General features: G+C 49.1%; 1 protein-coding gene across 32 annotated transcripts in view; it reads left to right on the forward strand.

Moving 5' to 3' along the window:
• Positions 1-1,272: 1,272 nt before the first annotated feature.
• The window catches only part of LOC144369124 (mitotic spindle assembly checkpoint protein MAD1-like), a 278,411-nt gene continuing 259,351 nt past the window's right edge, over positions 1,273-20,332 (forward strand). For 16 of the 32 annotated variants that reach the window (XM_078028198.1, XM_078028188.1, XM_078028190.1 and 13 more), the window contains exons 1-8: positions 2,291-2,523; positions 5,825-5,965; positions 8,396-8,575; positions 11,369-11,493; positions 12,201-12,282; positions 14,265-14,395; positions 14,505-14,619; positions 16,561-16,622. In XM_078028198.1, the coding sequence (XP_077884324.1) occupies positions 2,317-2,523; positions 5,825-5,965; positions 8,396-8,575; positions 11,369-11,493; positions 12,201-12,282; positions 14,265-14,395; positions 14,505-14,619; positions 16,561-16,622 (1,043 nt within the window). In that variant the 5' untranslated portion in view covers positions 2,291-2,316. The other 16 variants (XM_078028210.1, XM_078028213.1, XM_078028212.1 and 13 more) reach the window with 8 other exon arrangements.

Genomic DNA, 20,332 nt, shown 5'->3' on the forward strand with positions numbered 1-20,332 from the left:
GTTTTCTTGGACACTTCTTACTTTTAGTTTTATTTTTTTGATATTGGAGATTGAACCTAAGAGCGCTTTACCACTAAGCTACATCCCCAGCCATTTTCATTTTTTGAGATAGGGTTTCGCTAAATTGCTGAGGGTCTTGTTAAGTTGCCTAGGCTGGCCTCTGCATTTGCAGTCCTCCAAATGATTGGGATTACAGGCTTGCACCACTTTGCCTGGATCTTGGTCACTTATTTAAATTTTTTCTGTCATTTCTCTTTTGAGGCTGGAAGGGTAGTATGCTCCTGACTCCCATATCAGGGGCTGTCCAGAGGTGTTGGGGGTTCCACCTTCAGGTGGCTGGAAGGTTTTGAGCCTCAGGTGTGTATGGTGTGGATGGAGCAGCCTGGTTCCAGGAAGTTGAAAATACAGTGTTCTTTTCATTTTAGTATATTAATGGGTCAGTTCTCAGGGGATGGTGTTTGGAGAAGAGGATGGAAAGTGTGGCTCTGGTCTGAACTTGGAAAATAGATTTGGGCTTGGAGGGTAGAGTCTGTTTCCTGCCTGGATTTTCCAGGCTCACAGCACTGAAAGCGCAGATCGACTCCATTCTCAAGGTTCTTTTAAGTCAGAAACTCGGAGACAAGCTAAGTTATTGTTATTATTTTTTTTCTTCTGGAGACAGGGTCTTGCTTTGTTGTCCAGGCTGGCCTCAAACTTGAGATAGTCCTTCCTCAGTCTCCTAAGTAGCTAAGATTATGAGCACCCAATCAAAAAAAAAATGTTTTTAAAGGGGTTTGTGTGTATTTTCATTCTGATACCAAAGGGAAATGAACTAGCACTGCCCCTTCCTAAGGGGAGAAATAGTATGTGCCTGTGGGGGGAGTTCAAGCCTCTTGGCCATAAATGTACGTGGGATGTTCCACACCTTTTGGCTGGTGGCAGCTGGCATGACATGTAGGAAGCACAGGTGTTGAGGAAGCAGTTCTTTTACACATGAGCTTGTGGAATGCATGCTACCTTCAGACTAATCAGACCCAGCTTCTGATCTCTTCTGTACCTTTATTTATTTATTTATTTTTTTTGGTACTGGGGCTCATTACCACTGAGCCACTTCACCAGCCCTTTTTATTTTTTATTTTGAGACAGGGTCTTGATAAGTTGCTTAGGGCTTGCTAAGTTGCAGGGGCTGGCTTTGAACTTGTGATGTTCCTGCCTCAGCTTCCCCAGCCTCTGGGATTATAGGTGTGTGCCACCGCACCCAGCCGTTCTGTACTTTTTTTTTTTTTTTTTAAAGATACCTCCTCTCCCAAGTTTACTGCAGCATTATTTATTGAGGATTTTCTTTTTAATATTTACTTTTTAGTTTTCGGCGGACACAACATCTTTGTTGGTATGTGGTGCTGAGGATCGAACCCGGGCCGCACGCATGCCAGGTGAGCGCGCTACCGCTTGAGCCACATCCCCAGCCCCTGTATCTTTTTTTAAATTATTTTTTCCACAATACTTTTATTCTATTTATTTATTTTTATGTGGTGCTGAGGATCGAACCTAGGGCCTCACACATGGTAAGTAAGCGCTCTACCACTAAGCTACAACCCCAACCCCAGTCTTGTTCTGTACCTTTCCGAAGCTTCAGTTTCATCATCTGTAAAATTTCTAAGAAGACTGAATACACCAACTTGTTTTGAAGATTGAGCTGTTGTTTTCTAATGTATAAGCAGAGTGCTGGTCAAATGTGAGGTGACGGTTGCACAATCTACCATTTGGGTACATATGGGATGCCTCCTCTCTGGGACTTGGTTGGAGGGAGTGATGGCACTTACTGCTGTTGCTGTTAATATGAAGTCACACTTGTGTTCCTGTGCCCACCATTGCCTTTATCATGCTGTTGCATGCTTTGTTTCTGATTTCCCAGAGGCTACTGGGCTGCTAAGCATCTTCTCTAGAGAGCTGGCTGTCCATTTGTTTTGTTGGCCAGTATTCAAATAGTGACTTGGTGACTGTTTTTTTTCCCCCAGTTCTGAGCATTGAACTCATGGGCTTGTGCATGCGAGGCGAGCACTTTGCTACTGAACTATATCCCCAGCTCTTTTTATTTTGAGACAGGATCTCACTAAATTGCTGAGGCTGGCCTCAGACTTGTGATTCTCCAATCTCAACCTCTTGAGTCATTGAGATTACAGGTATGGCTACTGAGCCTGGGGTTTTCATGCTTTTATGCCTCTTTTCCTCTTGGTAAATTGGTGGCGTGTACTCTCTGTTTCCTTTGAAGAAAGTGGTTGTGGGCTCTTAGAAGGCATTAGGGCTGTCTAGAAGCATTGCTGATGGTGGCATCTGATGATCTGTGGAAAGGCTGACTCTGACTTTTTTTGTTCTCCCAGAAGGAAAGTGACCATGGAAGACCTGGGGGAGAACACCACTGTCTTGTCTACCCTGAGATCTCTGAACAACTTCATTTCTCAGCGAGTAGAGGGAGGATCCAGTCTGGATGTGTCTACCTGTGCCCCAGGTTCTTTGCAGATGCAGTACCAGCAGAGCATGCAGGTGAAAGGCTGGGTGGGGTCTCTGTTAAAGACACCTAGGCTCAGGTGGGGCCTGTTCAAGTTCTACACAATTGAGGTAGGTGAGTATTAGGTAGGCTTAGAGGCCAGTTGTGGTCTTCCAGATCTCATCCTGGGCATTTATCATTTGGGGTGCTAGTTGGAGACCAGGACCTGCCCTGAACTGTCATGGTTAAAGGCCTGCCTCATAAGCACCCCAAGAGTGGACATGTGCATAGCTGTGGGTTCATACTGATATATTCATGGATGCCAAAAAGCCAGTCTATTCATTTAATTGAGGACAAAACCCAACTGCGTAGGAGCATGGGTGCCAGAATTATGAGCATACTGTCCCCTTGAAGATGTAACATAGAGAGGCTGTATTGTAAACACAGGCACCTGGTCGCCTAGTCAGCCTAGTGAGAAAGCCAGGGCAATAAGCGGAGGGACTGGATATTCTGTTTTAGCCTATAGGGGGCAATTTGCAGATCCTGTGATTTTTGCAGTTTTCTCTGATTCCAAGTTCTTGAGAATGCTCACTATGGATATAGTTGCAAAGGGTTCAGGTCTCCTGAAGGACTTCAGGCCCTAGAGAATCATGGGCTTAGTCCTATTCTGGGCTGGGACATCTGGGCCCCCAAGGAAGGAAGTGGTGTCTTGGCCTTGCCTGAGCCCTGTCACTGCACCATTGCTGTACCATCCTCCTCTCGGTCTTCTCTGCTTGTGTCTATCTTTCTCTTGTCCACTCTGCATGTGCTCTGGATTCTGTGACCCATGTCAACTGAACCAGGTAAGGCTCATGTACTGATTGGCAAAAAGGATGGTGTTTGTGTGGTTTATTCAGTGATGGAATTACTGTTAGTTAGAGCACTGAGCTGCACACTGCCCTTTCTTGGGTCATTATTCTGAGATTAGACCTATTATACTTTTTGTGGTTTAAAAAAAAAATTTGTGTAACCTGGGAATTGAACTCAGGGAGCACTCTCTCACTGAGCACATCTAGCCCCCTCCAGGCGCCGCCCCCCCGCCCCCCCCACGTTTTTTAAATTTTGAGACAAGGTCTCACTAAGTTAATGAGGCTGGCCTTGAACTTGGAGGTTCTCTTATCTCAACCTCCTGAGTCACTGGGATTATAGGTGTGTACCACCACTTTTATGAAGAGGCAGTGTTAATAGGTGGTTATTATCTTTGATTTCTGGCAAAATAAATTGGTAACTTTGGTCTTAAAAAATGCTATGATTTTAAAAAGTGGTATAATGTTATTGATGCAAATGTCTGGGAAATTTAGCTTGTCAAAATCCATGGGAAAATGTATGCCAGATATCGAGGCGCACGCCTGTAATCCCAGTGGCTCAGGAGGCTGAGATAGGAGGACCGTGAGTTCAAAGCCAGCTTCACGGTGGCAAGGCGCTTAGCAACTCAGTGAGATCCTGTCTCTAAATAAAATACAAAATAGGGCTGGAGATGTGGCTCAGTGCCTGAGTGCCTCTGAGTTCAATAATCCCTGATATAAAAAAAAAAAAGGAAAATCATGGGATTTTTTAATCAGAATTGGACCTTGGAGGTCCCCATTGTTTACTGTTACAGACTTCCTCAGGTAGGGATCAGTGATCAGTCTGTACCCAAGTAAGGTAGGTAGGAATCATGATTACAGACCTGTCTGGGACCTGACTCTGGTCATGTCCTGCCCTGGATGCCAGGCATGGTTCTTTTTCTTCCTTTCAAGGCTCCCTGAGTTGTAGTGAGGGACCTGAGGACAATCTGGGGAATTTGGAGGCAAAGATAGATGGGGTGTCTTGTCTGCCAGGTGCCTGCCCCTCTTTTTAGCCCTTGTTTTAATTGGGAGTGTTTAGTTGGGAGTGTATTAGAAAACTTCAGTGTTGTTTAAACACAAAGGAAAGTTTTAAGTTGTTCTTGACACATAGCCGGCGGGCAAGTATGGTGCCCTTGGTCCCTGTGTGGTGACATCCCTATAGACGAAGAGATTCTGGCTTTCTGAGACAGAGTTAAGAATGAGAAGGCTAGTGAGTATGAAGAATGAGCTTAGGAACCTCCAAATATCAACAGGTCAGAGTTACAATGAGGTGAAATGTAATAAGAATAAAGAAAGAACCCAGGTGGGAGGGCCAGGGGAGGAGCATTGCTTTAGCCAGGGCCCTCACCCTGTGGGCACTGTTGGCATGGGGCTGGGCACTTTTTTTTTTGCAGAACTTTCCTGGGCACTGTCAGATGTTTAGCAACAATCCTGGGCTTCTGCCCTTGTGTATCGGTGGGCAGCAGCACTACTAATTCCATTCTTTAACAATCAGAAGTGTCTCCAGACAGTGCTAAGTGTCCCCTGGGGCAAGTTTGCCCCTGTAGGGGACCATGCTAGCCCAGTGGTTTACAGACTTTAATGTGTATGTGAGCCTCCTGAGAATGTGTCTAGAAGTGATTCTGATTCAGCTCAAGGGTCTGTGTAGGTTAAATGTTTGGGAGGTTCCAGGCAGCAAGGCTTTGGTCCCAGTGAAAACAGTGACTCTGAGAGACTGTGGGCATGTCCTCTGGGGCCCTTTGAGGCTTGAATCACCTGCAAGTACATATCTCTTGTGGGCCTACTTCTAAAGTAGCCCCCAAATTCTGGCCCCATCGTAGACTCTAACCTTCTGGTTACTCAATTGAATGCTAACTTGGTGTTGTTGCAGTGGGATTTCGAAGATCTAATTAATGTTGCCAATCAATCAGTGGACCTTAAGTTGGGGAGGTTCCCTGGGTTTCTGATCTAATCACATGAGCCCCTTAAAAAGATTGAGTCCAGATGTTAGAGTCAGAAGAGTTGGACTCAGTAGGGGAGGGAGTAGGGCATGTGGTGAGGGGGATGGGCAGCTTCCAGGTACTGACAGATAGCTGAGAAGTGGATCTTGTCTTTCACTGGTGGGCTAGCTAGGGGTTCCTGCCAACTGCCTTAATTTTAGTCTTAAGAGACCTTTATCAGAGAACCCAGCCACATGTCTGCACTTCTGATCTGCAGAGCCCACCGCCTGTTAATGAGTGGTGTTTTTAGCTGTCCAGTTTGTGGCAGTTTATTATACAGCTATAGAAAATGAACACACCTTCTTTCCTAGAACAAGCTCACCCACTGTCATCTTAAAATGTGTCTCCTTCTGATTCTCTTAATCTTTCCTTGCTTGTTGCCTCTCACCCACTTCCCACCTGGGGACCAAGACCTTGCTGGAGTGGCACTTGGGGTGCATTGAGCGGAGCAACTTGCCTTGTTTGACGTGGCTGCTGAGGATTTTCTTTCTCTTTGGGTATGACCTTCTCAGTTGGAGGAAAGAGCAGAGCAGATCCGTTCGAAGTCCTACCTCATCCAGGTGGAGCGGGAGAAGATGCAGATGGAGCTGAGTCACAAGAGGGCTCGAGTGGAGCTGGAGCGGGCAGCCAACACCAGCGCCAGGAACTACGAGGTGGGTCCAGGTGGGCAGTGTTTGTCCAATCAGCCTCTGGGGACAATAGGCTGGATGCATGCTTACCAGGCTGTAAGAAGTCAGGAACCAGCCAGGGCCAACTGAGGCACTCTGCATGGGGATTGCCAGGTTGTTCCTCTGAGGATACCTATGGTGGGTCCATGTTAGCTGTGCTGGAGAAGGGTGGCTTGATATGGGGAGAGCCACAAAGTGGGGATTCTCTGGCTGTGTTTACTGCTCAGTGAGGCCACAGTGCCAACAAATCTGCTGGGTGTCTTGGTTTCCTCTGTTCTCTGGAGAAATTGGAATGCAGATCTGGCAGATCTACCAAGTGGTGCAGGGGTGACAGGCTTAGAACATTACTGAGTTGCTTGAATTGTCTCACCAGGGTGGTTGTAGGACCTCAGGAAAGTGCCCTACTCTCGCTGCTGTGCTTGCTCTTGGCTTCCCAGGACAGCAGGAAAATGCAGCCTTGCAACTCCAGGAAGGCTCAGTCCAAGAACCTTCTGTCGGCATCGCTTTGATTAACAGTCCTTTGCCAGGTTTTCACTAAGTGCTGATCAGTTGTGAAAAGGCTGCCAAGATTCAGCCAATGCCACAGACCAGGGAATCTCTCAGGCCTTCCTTCCTTTCTTTTCTGGCCCCCACTTGCCGTGTATACATGTACTCACAGTTTCCTGTCCCTGTGTAGATCTCCTCCAGGGTGTAATGCAAATTGTACTGTTAGAGCCAGGAATGTAGATTCCTGCCTTGGTGTGCTGTCTGGGCTCATGAGCCAAGACTTTGAAGTGCCATTTGCTGAGTGGACAGACAATACCAGGGGCCCTTGGACTGTATGAATATGCAGTGCTAATGGAAATGGTCCTGGTTCTCATGCAGAAGGATGGGCCCTGGAACTATTGGAGTTTCTCTGGGCAAAATGCCTTGAAGGTAGGGCCTGTGTGCCTGCCCTGGATCTCCAATGTCTGGCACATTTGGTGGTGCCTTGTGGGTACCTAAGAGCATTTGAGTGAGGAGTTGCAGCAGGGTCTGTTAAAGCTCAGGGGCACAGAGTGACAAACTTGGGAACTTGAGAAGCTTTTCATGACCACAGACATGCTGAGGGGCCCCGGGAGCCATGGAAATTAGTCGTTTTCAGATTGTCCCTGGAGTCTTGGCTTCTACATTGTTTTTTCAGGGGCTGCCAGGTTGCTGGTAGGTGAGTGTGGAGGACAGGCACTCCTCTTCCTGAAAATGGTGGTAAGACCTAGGGTCTGAAAGCCTACCTGGGCTCCTCATCTGTGTTTGACTGGCAGTGCAGTAGTGATGTGTGGGAGGGCCCTGGGCTGACAGAGCAGTTTCTTTATTTTTGGGGGCTAGGATCAGGCCCATGTAGAACTCATGTGCTCTACCACTGAGCTATACCTCCAAGTCCCCTAATGGAAGATTCTTATTCTGTCTAGCAAAAGGGTCCCCTGGCTATTTTAGAGGCTGCACTTGAAGTTGCATCCCCTTGAGTCCCCTTGTGGTGGAGATTGGCCGTCTTTCCATAAAGCTTCAGCCCTATGTGTGTGCTTTTATTAAACCTATGTGTGTGCTTTTTGGGCTGGAATGTCCTAGGAAAGGGTGGCATAAGCGTTTACTCTGAGTAGGACCTGGGGGAAGTTCCTGGTGGTCCTAGGAGGGAGCTGGTGCTGGCAGCTTCCTGCTGAATCAGGCTGGTTGAGCTAGAAGGCAGGGTGCTGGGTGGGTGGCACTCACCATCTTTCTTCTTGGGATCTGATTCCTACTATCTGGTCCTTTTTCAGGGTCTGAAGGTGAACCCTTCAGGCCCTCATGAGTTGTCACAGTGGCATGTGTCCTAGTTCTATCCCTTCCTCACCAGCATAAGTAACATGGCCTCCCTGAGGGTAATGATATGTGGTATCTTTGAAGGGCCACGTGATCAGATACACTTGTGGCAGATCTAGCTCCCCTGTAAATGGTTCCATTTGCAGGCTGACTTCCACCTGTCCCTGCTCCAGTCATTGGCTCGTTGGGAAGTGCAGACTCATTTTAATGATGGCCTGAGTGTAGTTCGACAAGATCTGCTGGTGCTGCAAAAGCTCAGCTTTTTTCCAAGGTCGATTCTGAATTTTACATTTTCCATGCTCCATCTCATCCCTGCTCATCACTGAGCAGTCAGTTTAATGAGTGTGTGGTGTCATCCATGCTGAGTGCCCTCCAAGGGCCCTGGTTTCTTTCAGTGGGAACTGTTATGCTACTGTGGCAGAAGCACTGGCACTGCCATCCCAGTCCCAGGTTTTCACCTGGTTTTGCTGGGGACTTGGCTGATGGTTCTGTCTGGCTATTCTGTGGGCCTGAATGGCCTAAGTCGGGTCTGGAGTGTCCTTGTTCTGATACTCCTTTGGGATTTCAACTCTCTCTGGCCATGATCTTCCTTCTCCATAGCGTGAGGTTGACCGCAACCAGGAGCTCCTGGCGCGTATTCGGCAGCTTCAGGAGCGGGAGGCTGAGGCCGAGGAGAAGATGCAAGAGCAACTGGAGCGCCATAAGCTGTGCAAACAGAGCCTGGACGCTGCCAGCCAGCAGTTGCGGGAAAAGGAGGATGGCCTGGCTACAGCCAGCGAGGTAAGCATGGGCCTGCATGCAGGCCCTGGGGTTTGCTTTCTTGCCTTCAGCCATTTTCCAAGGGAAAAGAACAAGTGACCTCCCAACTTCACCTAGTAGCAAAGAGGCATCCTTTAAACTATGCTCCTCACATGTGCACCTGTAGTTTTTGCATGGTCATAATCAGAGTAAATAAATTAATTTTCCATTCTGTGATTTTCAATTAGTAAGTGGAGCCCTTTTTTGTTCTTTGTAAATATGAATTTTAATGGTTGGCTAATCCATTTTTGTCCTTTTTCCAGTGTTTGGTTTCCTTGTGTTTGCCCCGATAGCTCCCTGACAGGCAGTTTTGTGCATGCACTCTGTTTATTTCTGTTATGTTTTGTTTGGACAGACCCGAGGAATAGGGTGGCAGACCCAGTCATAGCTCTGTGGTGGTTGTTGCTAGTTGCTGGGTTGTGTTGATAACCACCACGGAGTATCTAGTATTGCTGTAGCTTTCACTGTTCGTAGATGGTGGTATATTCTGGAAATACTTTTTTCTTTTTTTCCAGAAGATGTAAGTAGGTGCCTCTGGATTTGCATTTCTTTGATTATCAGTGAAGTCTTTTAGCATCTCTCAGCATCAGAGACTGCCTTTGAACCAGGATGTATATGAACTGTAGTCTCAGGGACAGCTATGTATGTTGTAGAGACAGCCTGAGCGTTAGTGCTGGTGGGTACTGGACTCCTCTGACCTTCCTTGTCCCTCTTCTGTGGTGTTCAAGATCACAGGTGCCGAGAGGAAACAGATGAGAACCGCCTGAGGAGGGGGGAAACACCATGTCGCATCATTGGTATTCTGTCTCCATGTGGCTTTCTCCACTTGATAGATCCTCAGGAGCGGGCTGTAGGTTATTTTTGCCTTGGCAGCACTGGGGAGCATGTTAAGGTTGTTCCCACATCTGTCTTCTGAAGTAAGTATTGGCAGGAGAGGAGACGTGATCAGCTTCCAGAGAAGCTGGCTCCTGCTTCTGGAGAAGTGGGCTCTCTGTGGGCCCTGGGATCTGCGTTTTGGGCTGTGTCGCTGTTCTGTGGTCAAAGGGAGCTATACATACACTTCAGTGAAGGGTAGAAGAGGTGGTCCTGAGTGGGGCCATGTCCTCAGAGAAGCCCTCTCTCATCACTCAGTTCAAAGTCATAGGTCTTCCCCGTTGACTGCCATCTCCTATCACAGTGCCCCAGTTTATGTTACTTGCCACTCTGAAGTTCTCTGTTTTATCTGTTTACTTGCTGATGGTCTGACTTTCCCCAGGATGTTTGTCCTCCATCAGGGCAGGCTGGCTCTGGTGTAGTGCTTAGTGCTCAGTGCATGTTTACTGAACTCAGCAGGCCATTGATGGATGTGTGTGTGTTTTTAAAATATATATATATTTAAATATATATATTTAGTTGTTGATGGATCTTTATTTTATTTATATGTGATGCTAAGAATCAAACCCAGTGCCTCACACATGCTAGGCAAGCACTCTACAATGGAGCCACAACCCCAGCCCAGTGGATGTGTTTTTAATATCTCCATTTCTTTTTTCTTTTTCTTTCTTTTTTTGGTATGGGGGTTTAACCTTAGGGCATCCCTAGCTCTTTTTATTTTTTATTTTGAGACTGGGTCTCACTTGTTTAGGGCCTTGCTAAATTGCTGAGGCTGGCCTTGAACTTTTGATCCTTCTGTCTCAGCTTCCTGAGTTGCTCTGATTATAGGCGTGAGCCACCATGCCTGGCACCTCTGTTGTTTTTTGAGTCCCACTGTGGTGCTCACTCTTGTGATAAAGTGAACCATACAGATTGTTGAGTATGGGGTGCCCCATGTGTGTCCCCTAGAGGGTCATGCTTTGAATAGCACCAGTGTGTTTCCCTGGGTCCTGGGTTGGGTACAGTTCTCAGGAAAAAGAAAGGAGTGCTGTGGCTTCTCTGCAGAGGATGCCACCTCGGGAGACCCCTTGCCCCCTACAGTTCTACCCAGTGTGACTTACTGTGGTGAGGTTGCTGGACCCACTGTCTTGCCCTCTGTGTGGGCTCCCTAGGGTGGAATTTAGGCTGTGTTAGTTTGCATGACAAGGAACAGGGCTGGTTTTTTGTGTTGGCTTGACCAGCATGCTCTTTCCCTCAGGAAGGGGTTGATGGTGGATGAGGTGATGTCAGAGCAAAGAGTGGTGGTTCCTTCACATGCCTATTCTGTGGTGTCAGGTGGACTTGTCCCTCCTGGAAGCTGCTGGATGGGCCCTGCTGGTTTTGCTCTGGGACTGTCTCTTTCTGAGTACTGTAGCCAACCCAGCTGGTTCTAAACCACCTTGCTGGCCTGGGAGTGCTGCATCCTTACTGATGGTTGGAATTGTGGTGTGAGGATGGGTAGAGGAAGAATTCTGGGTTGAGAGCATAATGAGAGCCAAAGAGTGGAGGGAAGGCTAAGGTGGATGCATGGTGTAGGGACACTGTGGGCCTAGGATAAGGGGTATAGAGGCCACCAGGCCTGAGAGGCTAGGCCCATTCTGGCTAGTGGCAGCTTTGCTCTGGGAGTCCCAGGACTAGCTTTCCTCGAGGGCCTGGTTGTAACCCAGATCTGTCTGTCAGCTTGTGGGGACTATGACCCAGGGTTCTGGCCTGCAATACTTCTGAGAGTGTCTGTCTCATTTACCTAGGTGTAGGCTCCGCAGGGGTGGGCTCTGTTCCCACCCCATGGTAACAGGCAGGAAGTGATGGCTCTTCCTTTCACTGTAACTTGCCGGGAAGTTACGTTTGCATCCATGAGCCACCTGGAATCCCCTCTCCTTTCAGACCATCAATGTGTTAAAGGGTCGTGTCTCAGAGCTGCAATGGAGTTTGATGGACCAGGAGGTGCAGGTGAAGCGCTTGGAGTCTGAGAAGCAGGAGCTGAAGGAGCAGCTTGAACTGCAGCTCAGGTGAGGGAAAAGGAGCTTGGGGATGCGGGGCTTTGCCTCTGTGTCTGTGCCAGGCCCTGGATGCTTTTCTCACCGCAGGCTTCAGGAGGGACTGACACAAGGCCTCTGAAACTGGGATTCTGAGTGCTAGGATAGGGGGTGTTTTAAATATTTTTGAGCCAGGATGAGGGCAGCAGCTCCTCCTTCTCAGGGTGGCACACCTTTTCAGAGCAGGCTTCCAGAGAAGATCTTATGCTGAGCTAGGTTTTGAAGAACATGCAAGACGTCCCTTGAGTTTGTGTGGGCTGTTGATGGGAAAGGACATTTTAGGTTTGGGGGACATGGTAAGCAAGATAGATGTGGGAAAATCTAGAGGATGGTGTGGTCAGGAGGCTTTGGGTTCTCTCCTGAGGAGTTGACCCTTTCCTTACCAGCTGTAATCTGAGTTTTTTGCTTCTTGGGGAGAGGGGTGATCAGGTCTGAGTGGGTCCTTTCTGTGGTTGCATCAGGTCTGGTGATCACTGGTGGAGGGTGAGCAGTGTGTGGAGAACTGTGGGGTGCTGTCAGTGGCCGATGTTCATCCACGGCTGCACCATCCAGATGAGAGCCACTGCAGGGGCTACTCCAGGACCTGGGTGTACCCTTGTAGTGGCCTTGTTTGTGCCAGGAGCTTAGGCTGAGAGTATTCTTAAGGTGTTCCTTCATGTCATGCACTCTTCTCTGAACAGGAAATGTCAGGAAGTTAATCAGAAAATTCAGGAACTTCAGGCTAGCCAAGAAGCAAAAACAGACCAAGAACAGAAGATTAAGGTGGGTTGCTCTGTGTCAACCTTGTGTGTGTCCTGCAGGCATCTCAGGGGTGGTCTTAGCCCTTCTGCCACCCACTATTTGCAGGCCTTTCTGAGCTGAAGATGCCCTCAGTGGATGTTAGCCACTGTCCTATCTTCTAGGTACTGTGCTGGCTGCCAGGAGGCCAAGGTGAGTGAAATAACCATTTCTTTGTTTGTATGTGGTGCTGAGGATCGAACCCGGGTCGCACGCATACCAGGCGAGCGCGCTACCTCTTGAGCCACATCCCCAGCCCTGAAATAACCATTTCTGCTCCCAGGAAGCTTGTGTCCTAGTGAAGAAAGGCCCACTAGAAACACAAGGAAAAAGTGACATTGGAGATGGTACAAAGTAGACCTACAAAAGTTGAAACCCTGCCCATAGTCACATACTGGAGAGTCACTGAAATGGGTCCCCAAGCCAGGTCCATCTGATGGGAGCTCAGGCCACATGTTTCACTGTGGAGGGTGTTGCCAGAAAGATGATGCCTTGAGATCCCTTCCATGGCCTCTTGTTGCCTTTGGAGTAACAACCAGGCCCTTCAGGAGACCCGTGGCCATGGCTCCCTACAGCTTTCCACTGTGCCTGCTTGGGCAGGTTGTGCGCTTTGCTCCTGCTCTCCTTGGCTGCCAGCCTGCTTGGCACCCCCACTTGCCCCCCACAACTCACCTTCTTGGTTAGCTTCTCCTGAACCTTGTCCTTCCCTCTATGACCCTTAGCCCACCTCTCAGTCTTTGCTTGCCTGATTTGTATTCTGTGTCACTCTGCCTCTGCCTCTTGACTTAGCCCCTTACAGAGCTGGACTCTGTGACACTTATTATTATTTTTTTTGTCGGTGTAGGAGGGATTGAACTCAGGCACTTGACCACTGAGCCACATCCCCTGCCCTATTTTGTATTTTATTTAGAGACAGGGTCTTACTGAGTTGCTTAGCACCTCACTAAATTGCTGAGGCTGGCTTTGAACTTGCAGTCATCCTGCCTTAGCCTCGTGAGTGGCTGGGATTATAGGCATGCACCGCTGTGCTTGGCTTTAGTGGCACTTATTGATAGACCAATTTGGATATTGTTTGTACTCAGCCTGTTTGGTGATTGTCACTAAATGCCAGTGTGCTTCTGTTGAGTCCTAAGGTGACAGACGTTACAAAGAAGTCTGTTCTTGCAGTTGAAATGGACTCAGTTGCTGCAGGAGTGCTGCTGGTGCAGAAGTGACTTCATGTAATGAGAACGTTATGTCCTTGCTGAGTGTCTTTGGTCCAGGTGTGCCAGTGGTTCCTTCTGGATAAATAAGTCTGGGAGGAACCAGATGGATGGATGCATTTATGTGGTGTGGATGGATGCTGGCACAAATGGGCAGGGCTAGAGGTGGCTGAAAAGGACACAGCCAGAATCACATCAGGTGCAATCTCAGGAGGGATCTGGGGTTGGGGCCTAATCCAGGGAGATTGCCGAGGTTCTGGTACTGTTATAACAGCAGAGGAACTTTGTGGTTCCTATGAGTAGACTTTATTTTTTAGAAAAGTTTTAGGTTCACAGCCAAATGGAAGAGAATATAAGAGGATTTCCAGACCCCTTGTCTCCCACCATCATCTCCCCGCAGTTAGCACCCGCTTCAAAGTGGATCATTACCACAGTTGACTAAGCCGCATTGACTCTTCATCACCTACTCCACAGGCTACACTGGAGTTCACCCTTGGGGGCCACATTCTGAACAGATGCACCCTGACATGTGTCCCCCATTGTAGTGTCTTGCAGCCCTCCGAGCACCACTTGCTTTTCCTCCTCCCCCTGAGGACCACTGCTATCTCACTGCCCCATCCTTCTCTTCTCTCCAGAGTGTCCTGCAGGCGGAAGCCACCACATGTGCCTTTTCAGACTGGCTTCTCACTTAGCTGAGACTTGCGTTTCCTAGGTGTCCCCTGCTCACTCTTCTTTCCTTTCTTCCTCTCTGCCTGCCTCTGTCAGGACCTGGAGCAGAAACTGTGTCTGCAGGAGCAGGATGCTGCCGTGGTGCGGAGCATGAAGTCTGAGCTGCTGCAGCTTCCCAGGATGGAGCGGGAGCTAAAGCGGCTGCGGGAAGACAATGCACACCTGCGGTGAGGAGCTGGGATGAGGCCCAGCTGCTTCCAGATGCGACTGGGGTTCATGGGGTGGGTTTGTCCCCTGTATATGTGGCTGTGGGAGTGACAGTTTCTGGCCTTGCAGGGAGATGAGGGAGACCAACGGGCTGCTCACAGAGGAGCTGGAGGGACTTCAGAGGAGGCTGGGCCGCCAGGAGAAGATGCAGGAAACTCTGGTTGACTTAGAACTGGAGAAGGAGGTAAGGGTTCAAGTGGGCAAGCCATGCCTATGAGACTGTCCTTAGCCCTCTCCAGAGGACTCTGGCCATTTCCATCTTGTGCAATAGCTGGTTACCTGTAATGTACTTATTGTCATGGCAGTGTGGTAGGAAGAACAATGGCCCTCAAGGGGTCCATGTCCTAATTCCAGAACCTATGAATGCATGTGACAAGGTTGAATCTGCTAATCAGCTGGCCTGCAGTGGGGGAGGATCCTGGTTGTCAGGTGGGCTGCATGGTCTAAGGAAGTAGGAGAGGAAGACCTGCCTGCCATTGCCAGCTGTGAGGGTAAAGGCAACAGGTGTGGGCAGCCCTAGAAGCTGGAAAAGACAATAGATGGATTCTCTTGGGAGCCCCTAGAAGGAATGCAGCTGGCCCACACATGAATTTTAGCTCAGTGAGAACTAAGTGGGATTTTAGGCTTAAGTATTGTAGGAAACTATGTTGAAGCCACTGAGTTTATGCAGTTTAACTCAAGGCTATAGAGGACTGGCACAGAGGGTGTGCCAGCAAGGAAATGGCACATGGTGCCTACATGTGAGGACGTGATGGAGAGCCATGCTGGGTGTTTTCTTCTGATCTGTCATTGTAACTTACCAGTGACGCTGTGTGGGAAAATGCCATTGCTGTACAGTATTGGAAAGTCACCTTGTGGTTGGAGGAGGAAATGGAGGGTCAGTGTCCAGTGAATTTGGACCAGAGCTAAGGATTCCTAGCTCCTGCCTGGAGTTTTTGTCCTTTTTACTGCTTCTCCTGAGTCACTCTGTTGCTGTTCTACCCTGGTTTGTCTGACATGCTCCACGCCACTGTTCCAACCATCTTAACCATCTTTGGCCACCCTGAATTACACTGGCTACTTCCTGACCTGGGGAGCACTCTTTGTCCTTTTTTGGAGCTTCAAGACAGCTCAGAGCCATTTGGGGCCACGGAGCCCTCTGAGCAGCTGCTGCGGCTGTTTGCCATCAGTGGGGCCTTCCAGGGCAGCTCCTCCTCAGAGGTAGCTTCTGTAGGAGTGTATTGGAAAGACAACTGTCAGCCAATTGCTCTTCTCTTTTTTCTCCGGACATAGTTATTTTTGAAATTGTTTTAAGATTTCGGGGTTTAGAATTACATTGCTTGTAGTTTGAAGTCCTGCTGTGGATGCTTGCTGGCTCTTTGACTCTGGGCCAGTTCTTTAACCTGTTTGTCTCTTCATCTGCAGAGTGAGGAATAGTGACAGTGTCTGCCTCATGTCAAGTGTTCAGAGCAGGGCCTGGTGCATAGTAACTTGACCAGCACTGGCTGTAGGAAAGTTAATAACCAAGCATGTGCTTGGTACATAGAGGAGATCTGGAAATACTCGAATGAATGGTTTGTAGTAGCACTCAGCTGGTTATGGGAGGAGGTGACAGGAGGTCAAATCCAAGTGGTTCTTCCTTCAATTGCTTCAATTCCAGAAGGGCAACTTTCTGCGCTTTGGGCCAGCATTGAACAGGCCCATTCTCTTGGGGCTTGCTGGTCCTAGTCTGCCATAGGATTGGGGAAAATTTGTCTGTTAGACTGAGTCCATCTGTCTGGGGCTTGGCATCCTGAGAGGTACTTGGGAGAGGGGAGAGGTGAGTCCTTAGGGTTCAGCTGCCCAGATCTGCACCCTGGGCACAAGAGACTGCAAAACCTTTGCACCCTCATGTTCCTTGTAGCTTGCTGGATTCACACTTGGATATACAGGTCCAGGAAGGAATGAGCTGTATGCCGCATAGCTTCAACAGCTGGGAATAATAGCCTGATTGCTTTGATGCATCCTTGGAGCAGCCACACATCTGAGCTCAGAGATAAGGGGCAGATCCTTCCCTAAGATTGGGGGCTTAGTGTCTGTGTCATAGTGTTTTTGTGCCAGTTGTCTGACACATGGTGATAGGAGACCTGCCTATACTGTTTTTCAGAGGCTGCTGGCGAAGCTGCAAAGCTGGGAGAATCTGGACCACACCATGGGCTTAGACCTCAGGTAGGTGGGCGCTGTCCCCCATCCCTACCTCTCTGGGTAGTTGGCTTCTGTATTGACAAGGCAGCCCTGCCTCTTTGTTCAGAGTCCTTTCCAAATAGGGGTAGGAGCTTTGGACTCACCCTGCCTGTGTTTAGTGAGGCATTTCACAGTGGTAGGGAAAGGGAACTGATGGACTCTTCTTGTCTAAGTCTCAGTAATGCCTTCATTGAAAACCAGATGTCCTTGAGCAGAGCAGGGGCAACTGTCCGATTGCCTTGCATTGTCAGACTTTGTTAGAGGACTCTGTACATGCCCAGGAAGTAATTGCTTTGGGAGAAATAATTTCTTTTGTGTGGTTGTAACCTGAGAGGTTGGGGATGAACTGGATTTAGGGTTAAGCCATGATAGTGGATGTTGTCCTACTCGGGCCCCTGGAGCAGCCTCTGTAACTTGTCTGTGCCAAGCTCATTGCCAGTGGGTGGGTGGAGGGATTCAGAATGGGCTGCATGTTGGAGCTGCTGGCCATCATGTTCTGACACATACAAAGGGCAGAGCTGTTCCTGTTACCAGTCCCATCTGTCTTCTGTCCCGTCTTTCTGGGTACCACTGCTCATCTGATACAGCACTGGCTTTGTGGTCCTCTGCCTGTTAGCTGCTGTGGCCCTCTGCAGATTGATTGCCTCCCAGCCTTGGTCCAGCTCCCCCTTCTCAGTTCCCGATGTGTTCTAAGTCTCAGGGAGAGTGTGGATTGATCCTTTTGAATGAGTCATTGGACCCCAGAACACAGGCCTGTGAAGTTTAAGGAGCCGTTTGTTTTATTTGCTCAGGGGATTGTAAAACTTGCAGTTTCCTGGTGTCTTTCCTGCTGCTCTGGGAAAGTGAGGACTGAGACTTACTGAGCTGTCCTTTGCTATAATTATACATCGACTGCTGGCTCTGGAATCTGCCACCTTCTGATTGGCAATGTTGGCTTCAGTTCTGTTCCTTGACAATGCCTCTTGATTTTCTTTTTGTCTTGAGAAGTCACAGAGGACAGACCAGGCTGCTGTTTCCTCTTGAACTCCACCTGCAGAATCTGGGCTCATGGAGAGCTGGCCCAGCAGGGCTGATGCTGTTTGTTTCCTCCTGTTCTCTGAACTTGCTAGGTATCCAAATGGGTCTTGGAGCTTCTCTGATCACCCAACACATCTCCATTTCTTACAAGGGAGATAAGAAGCCCCTTGTGCCTGATTGGCTCTGTTGGAGAGGTCTGCCAGCAGCTTCTAGCATCAGTCAGATACGTAGAACTGATGTGTCTGGCTGCCATTCTGACCAGAATGGCACCAACTTCTCTGTCCAGGTTGGAATGTCCAGCTGCTCCTTGAACCATTTGGACCCATCCCTTCTGTCTGGGGACCCTGTTTTGTGGCTGGCATGAGGGCGGGCTGGTTCTTGGGAGGCCACATGCTACGTGTGTTGTTCTTCCTATTGTCCCAAGTCCCTGGCGGTGGTGCCTGTTGCCATCCTGGGGCTGGGCAGGAAGAAGGAGTGGGCACTGCGGGCACTGTGTGTCCCCATCTAGGGCACGTGGATCTGACCTTTGCCCCTTAGCTAGTGAGACCCTTACCAGGGGCCACACCACTCTAGGCCCCTCTTATCATGGCTGAAAATGAGCACAGTATTTCTCCCACTCAGTGCTTGTGAAGTAGAGCCAAATCGCATCCCTAGGACATGCCTCAAGGTGTTACTGTCCTTTTGGAAGGCAGAGGGGTGCCATCCTTACTGTGGTGGACCCTTGGGCTCCTGAGGTTCCCTTGCTGGGGGACATCTGTGAAGGGCAGGTCTTTCTCCTGCTTCATGTGTTGTGCCTGGTTCTCTTTGGGCTGTTGTGGGGGCCTGGTATCTTGGAAGCCTCTGTGCTACTTGCTTACATTCCTGCCCCCCCCCCACTGCCACCCAGCTGTCTGAGCACCCACCTTCTTGGGGCAGGCTTTGAGCTCAGGTGATTTGAGGGCCATGGTTATGCTTGTCCTGTAGGTCTGGCATACAGATCAGCTGCATTAGATGAGGCCCTTCATCAGAGTCACCTAGAGCTTGGGCCCTGGGGTGCAATTCAGTGTCAGAAAGGTGCCGTTAGCATGCATGAGGTGTTGGGATTGATCCTCAGCACCAAAAAGAAGAGAATAATTTCTCCACTTAAACTGGATGTGGTGATGAATACCTGTAGTCTATTACTCGAGAGGCTAAGGCAGCAGGATCTCTTGAACCCCTGAGTTTGAGGCCAGCCTGGGCAGCATAGTGAGACCCTGTGTTAAAAAAAAAAAAATCATCTGGAGTTTGGAGAAAGTAGATTCCTGGGCTAAGCTCAGACCTAGTAGGTCAGCATCCCCAAAGGCTGGACTTAATATTGGGGTGACCTTGAGAACTGCCATGATGAGGATTTTGGCTTTTTTTCTTTTCTGGGGAAGCAGGTTTTGGGCAGTAATTAGGGCTTTCTTTGTAGGGTGGGTGATTCGCCAGAGCTTTGTACTTCCTGAGATTGAAGCTGGTGTCGGAAATGGGCACCAGGGGAGCAGGGAACAGTTGAAGCCCAGTGCTCTGACTTGGGGTCTTTGCAGGAGCAGTTGCATATTTGCATGTTTACACATTTGTGCAAAGACACACGACTCAGTACCAGTTTAGGGACCCACCACTTGAAATCCATCCAGGGACCTGAGACGGTCAGCCAGCTGTCACTGAGGAAGACTGTGTGGGAGTGGGTTTTGGTCTCTGACATTTAGGCTGAGGCTCTGCCATGATTTTGGGGCGTGTTTGTCGCTGGCTCTATGGGTTCCAGCCACCACTAGGTGGCACTACCCCCTTGGTGATCTGACTTTCCTCTCCGAGCCTTGTGGGTACCCTTTGCAGCCTGTCCTTGGGCCATTTGCCCTCCTATACAGACTTTTTCATTAATACCAGGGGTCTGACTGACCAGGGTGCAAGGATTCTTTTGTCCCAGTTTCTGCCATTTCTGGGGTGGGTTGAGGGGGCAGGCAGCAGCTCTCCCCTGTCAAGTGCCTGCCATGTCCTTGATGAGTCTCTCTAGGGGTCTGTGTGCTTCTGGTGCTGAAAGCAGGTACTATCAGTGTGGGTGCTCTTCTGAGAACTGAGGTCTGGCTTTCCTGAGATTGTCAGGGGATGTGTGGCTTTAGACTCTGGCTTAACATCAAGTTCTCTATAATGTGACAGTGATCACCTTCCCAGTTTGGGATTTTTTATGTCTGAGAAGGCCAGGGCTGGGACTGGGGCTGTAGCTCAGTGACAGCGCTTGCCTTGCATGTGTGAGGCACTGGGGTTGTCAATCCTTAGCACCACATAAAAATAAATAAAGGCATGCTGTCTATCTACAACTACAAAAATATAATAAAATGAAATAAAGTAAGATAAATAAAGCCCAGAGATATTAGGAGAGATGGTTGGGTGAGTTGGATGAGTTGGCTGGGGTGGGTCTTTTGGCACAAACCATGAGGAAGACACTTTGGGCTGAGGTACTGTGTCTGTCATATGAGGATGTATCCAGTGCACAGGATCACATGGGCTAGGTGCAGATTAGGCTTCCTGAGAGTCCCAGGGAGGGAGGAAATGGCAATGTGTGTGTGATGCTGTGGCATGGGGTGACAGGGACCTGTGACCCAGCAGGGATGGAGAGCATTGGTGCTAGGAAGCATGTAAGCATGATATCCTCATCCTGAGGGGCTTTGAGAGTTTACTGA

This window comes from Ictidomys tridecemlineatus, chromosome 12 (genome assembly GCF_052094955.1).
Source record: "Ictidomys tridecemlineatus isolate mIctTri1 chromosome 12, mIctTri1.hap1, whole genome shotgun sequence".
NCBI lineage: Eukaryota > Metazoa > Chordata > Mammalia > Rodentia > Sciuridae > Ictidomys > Ictidomys tridecemlineatus.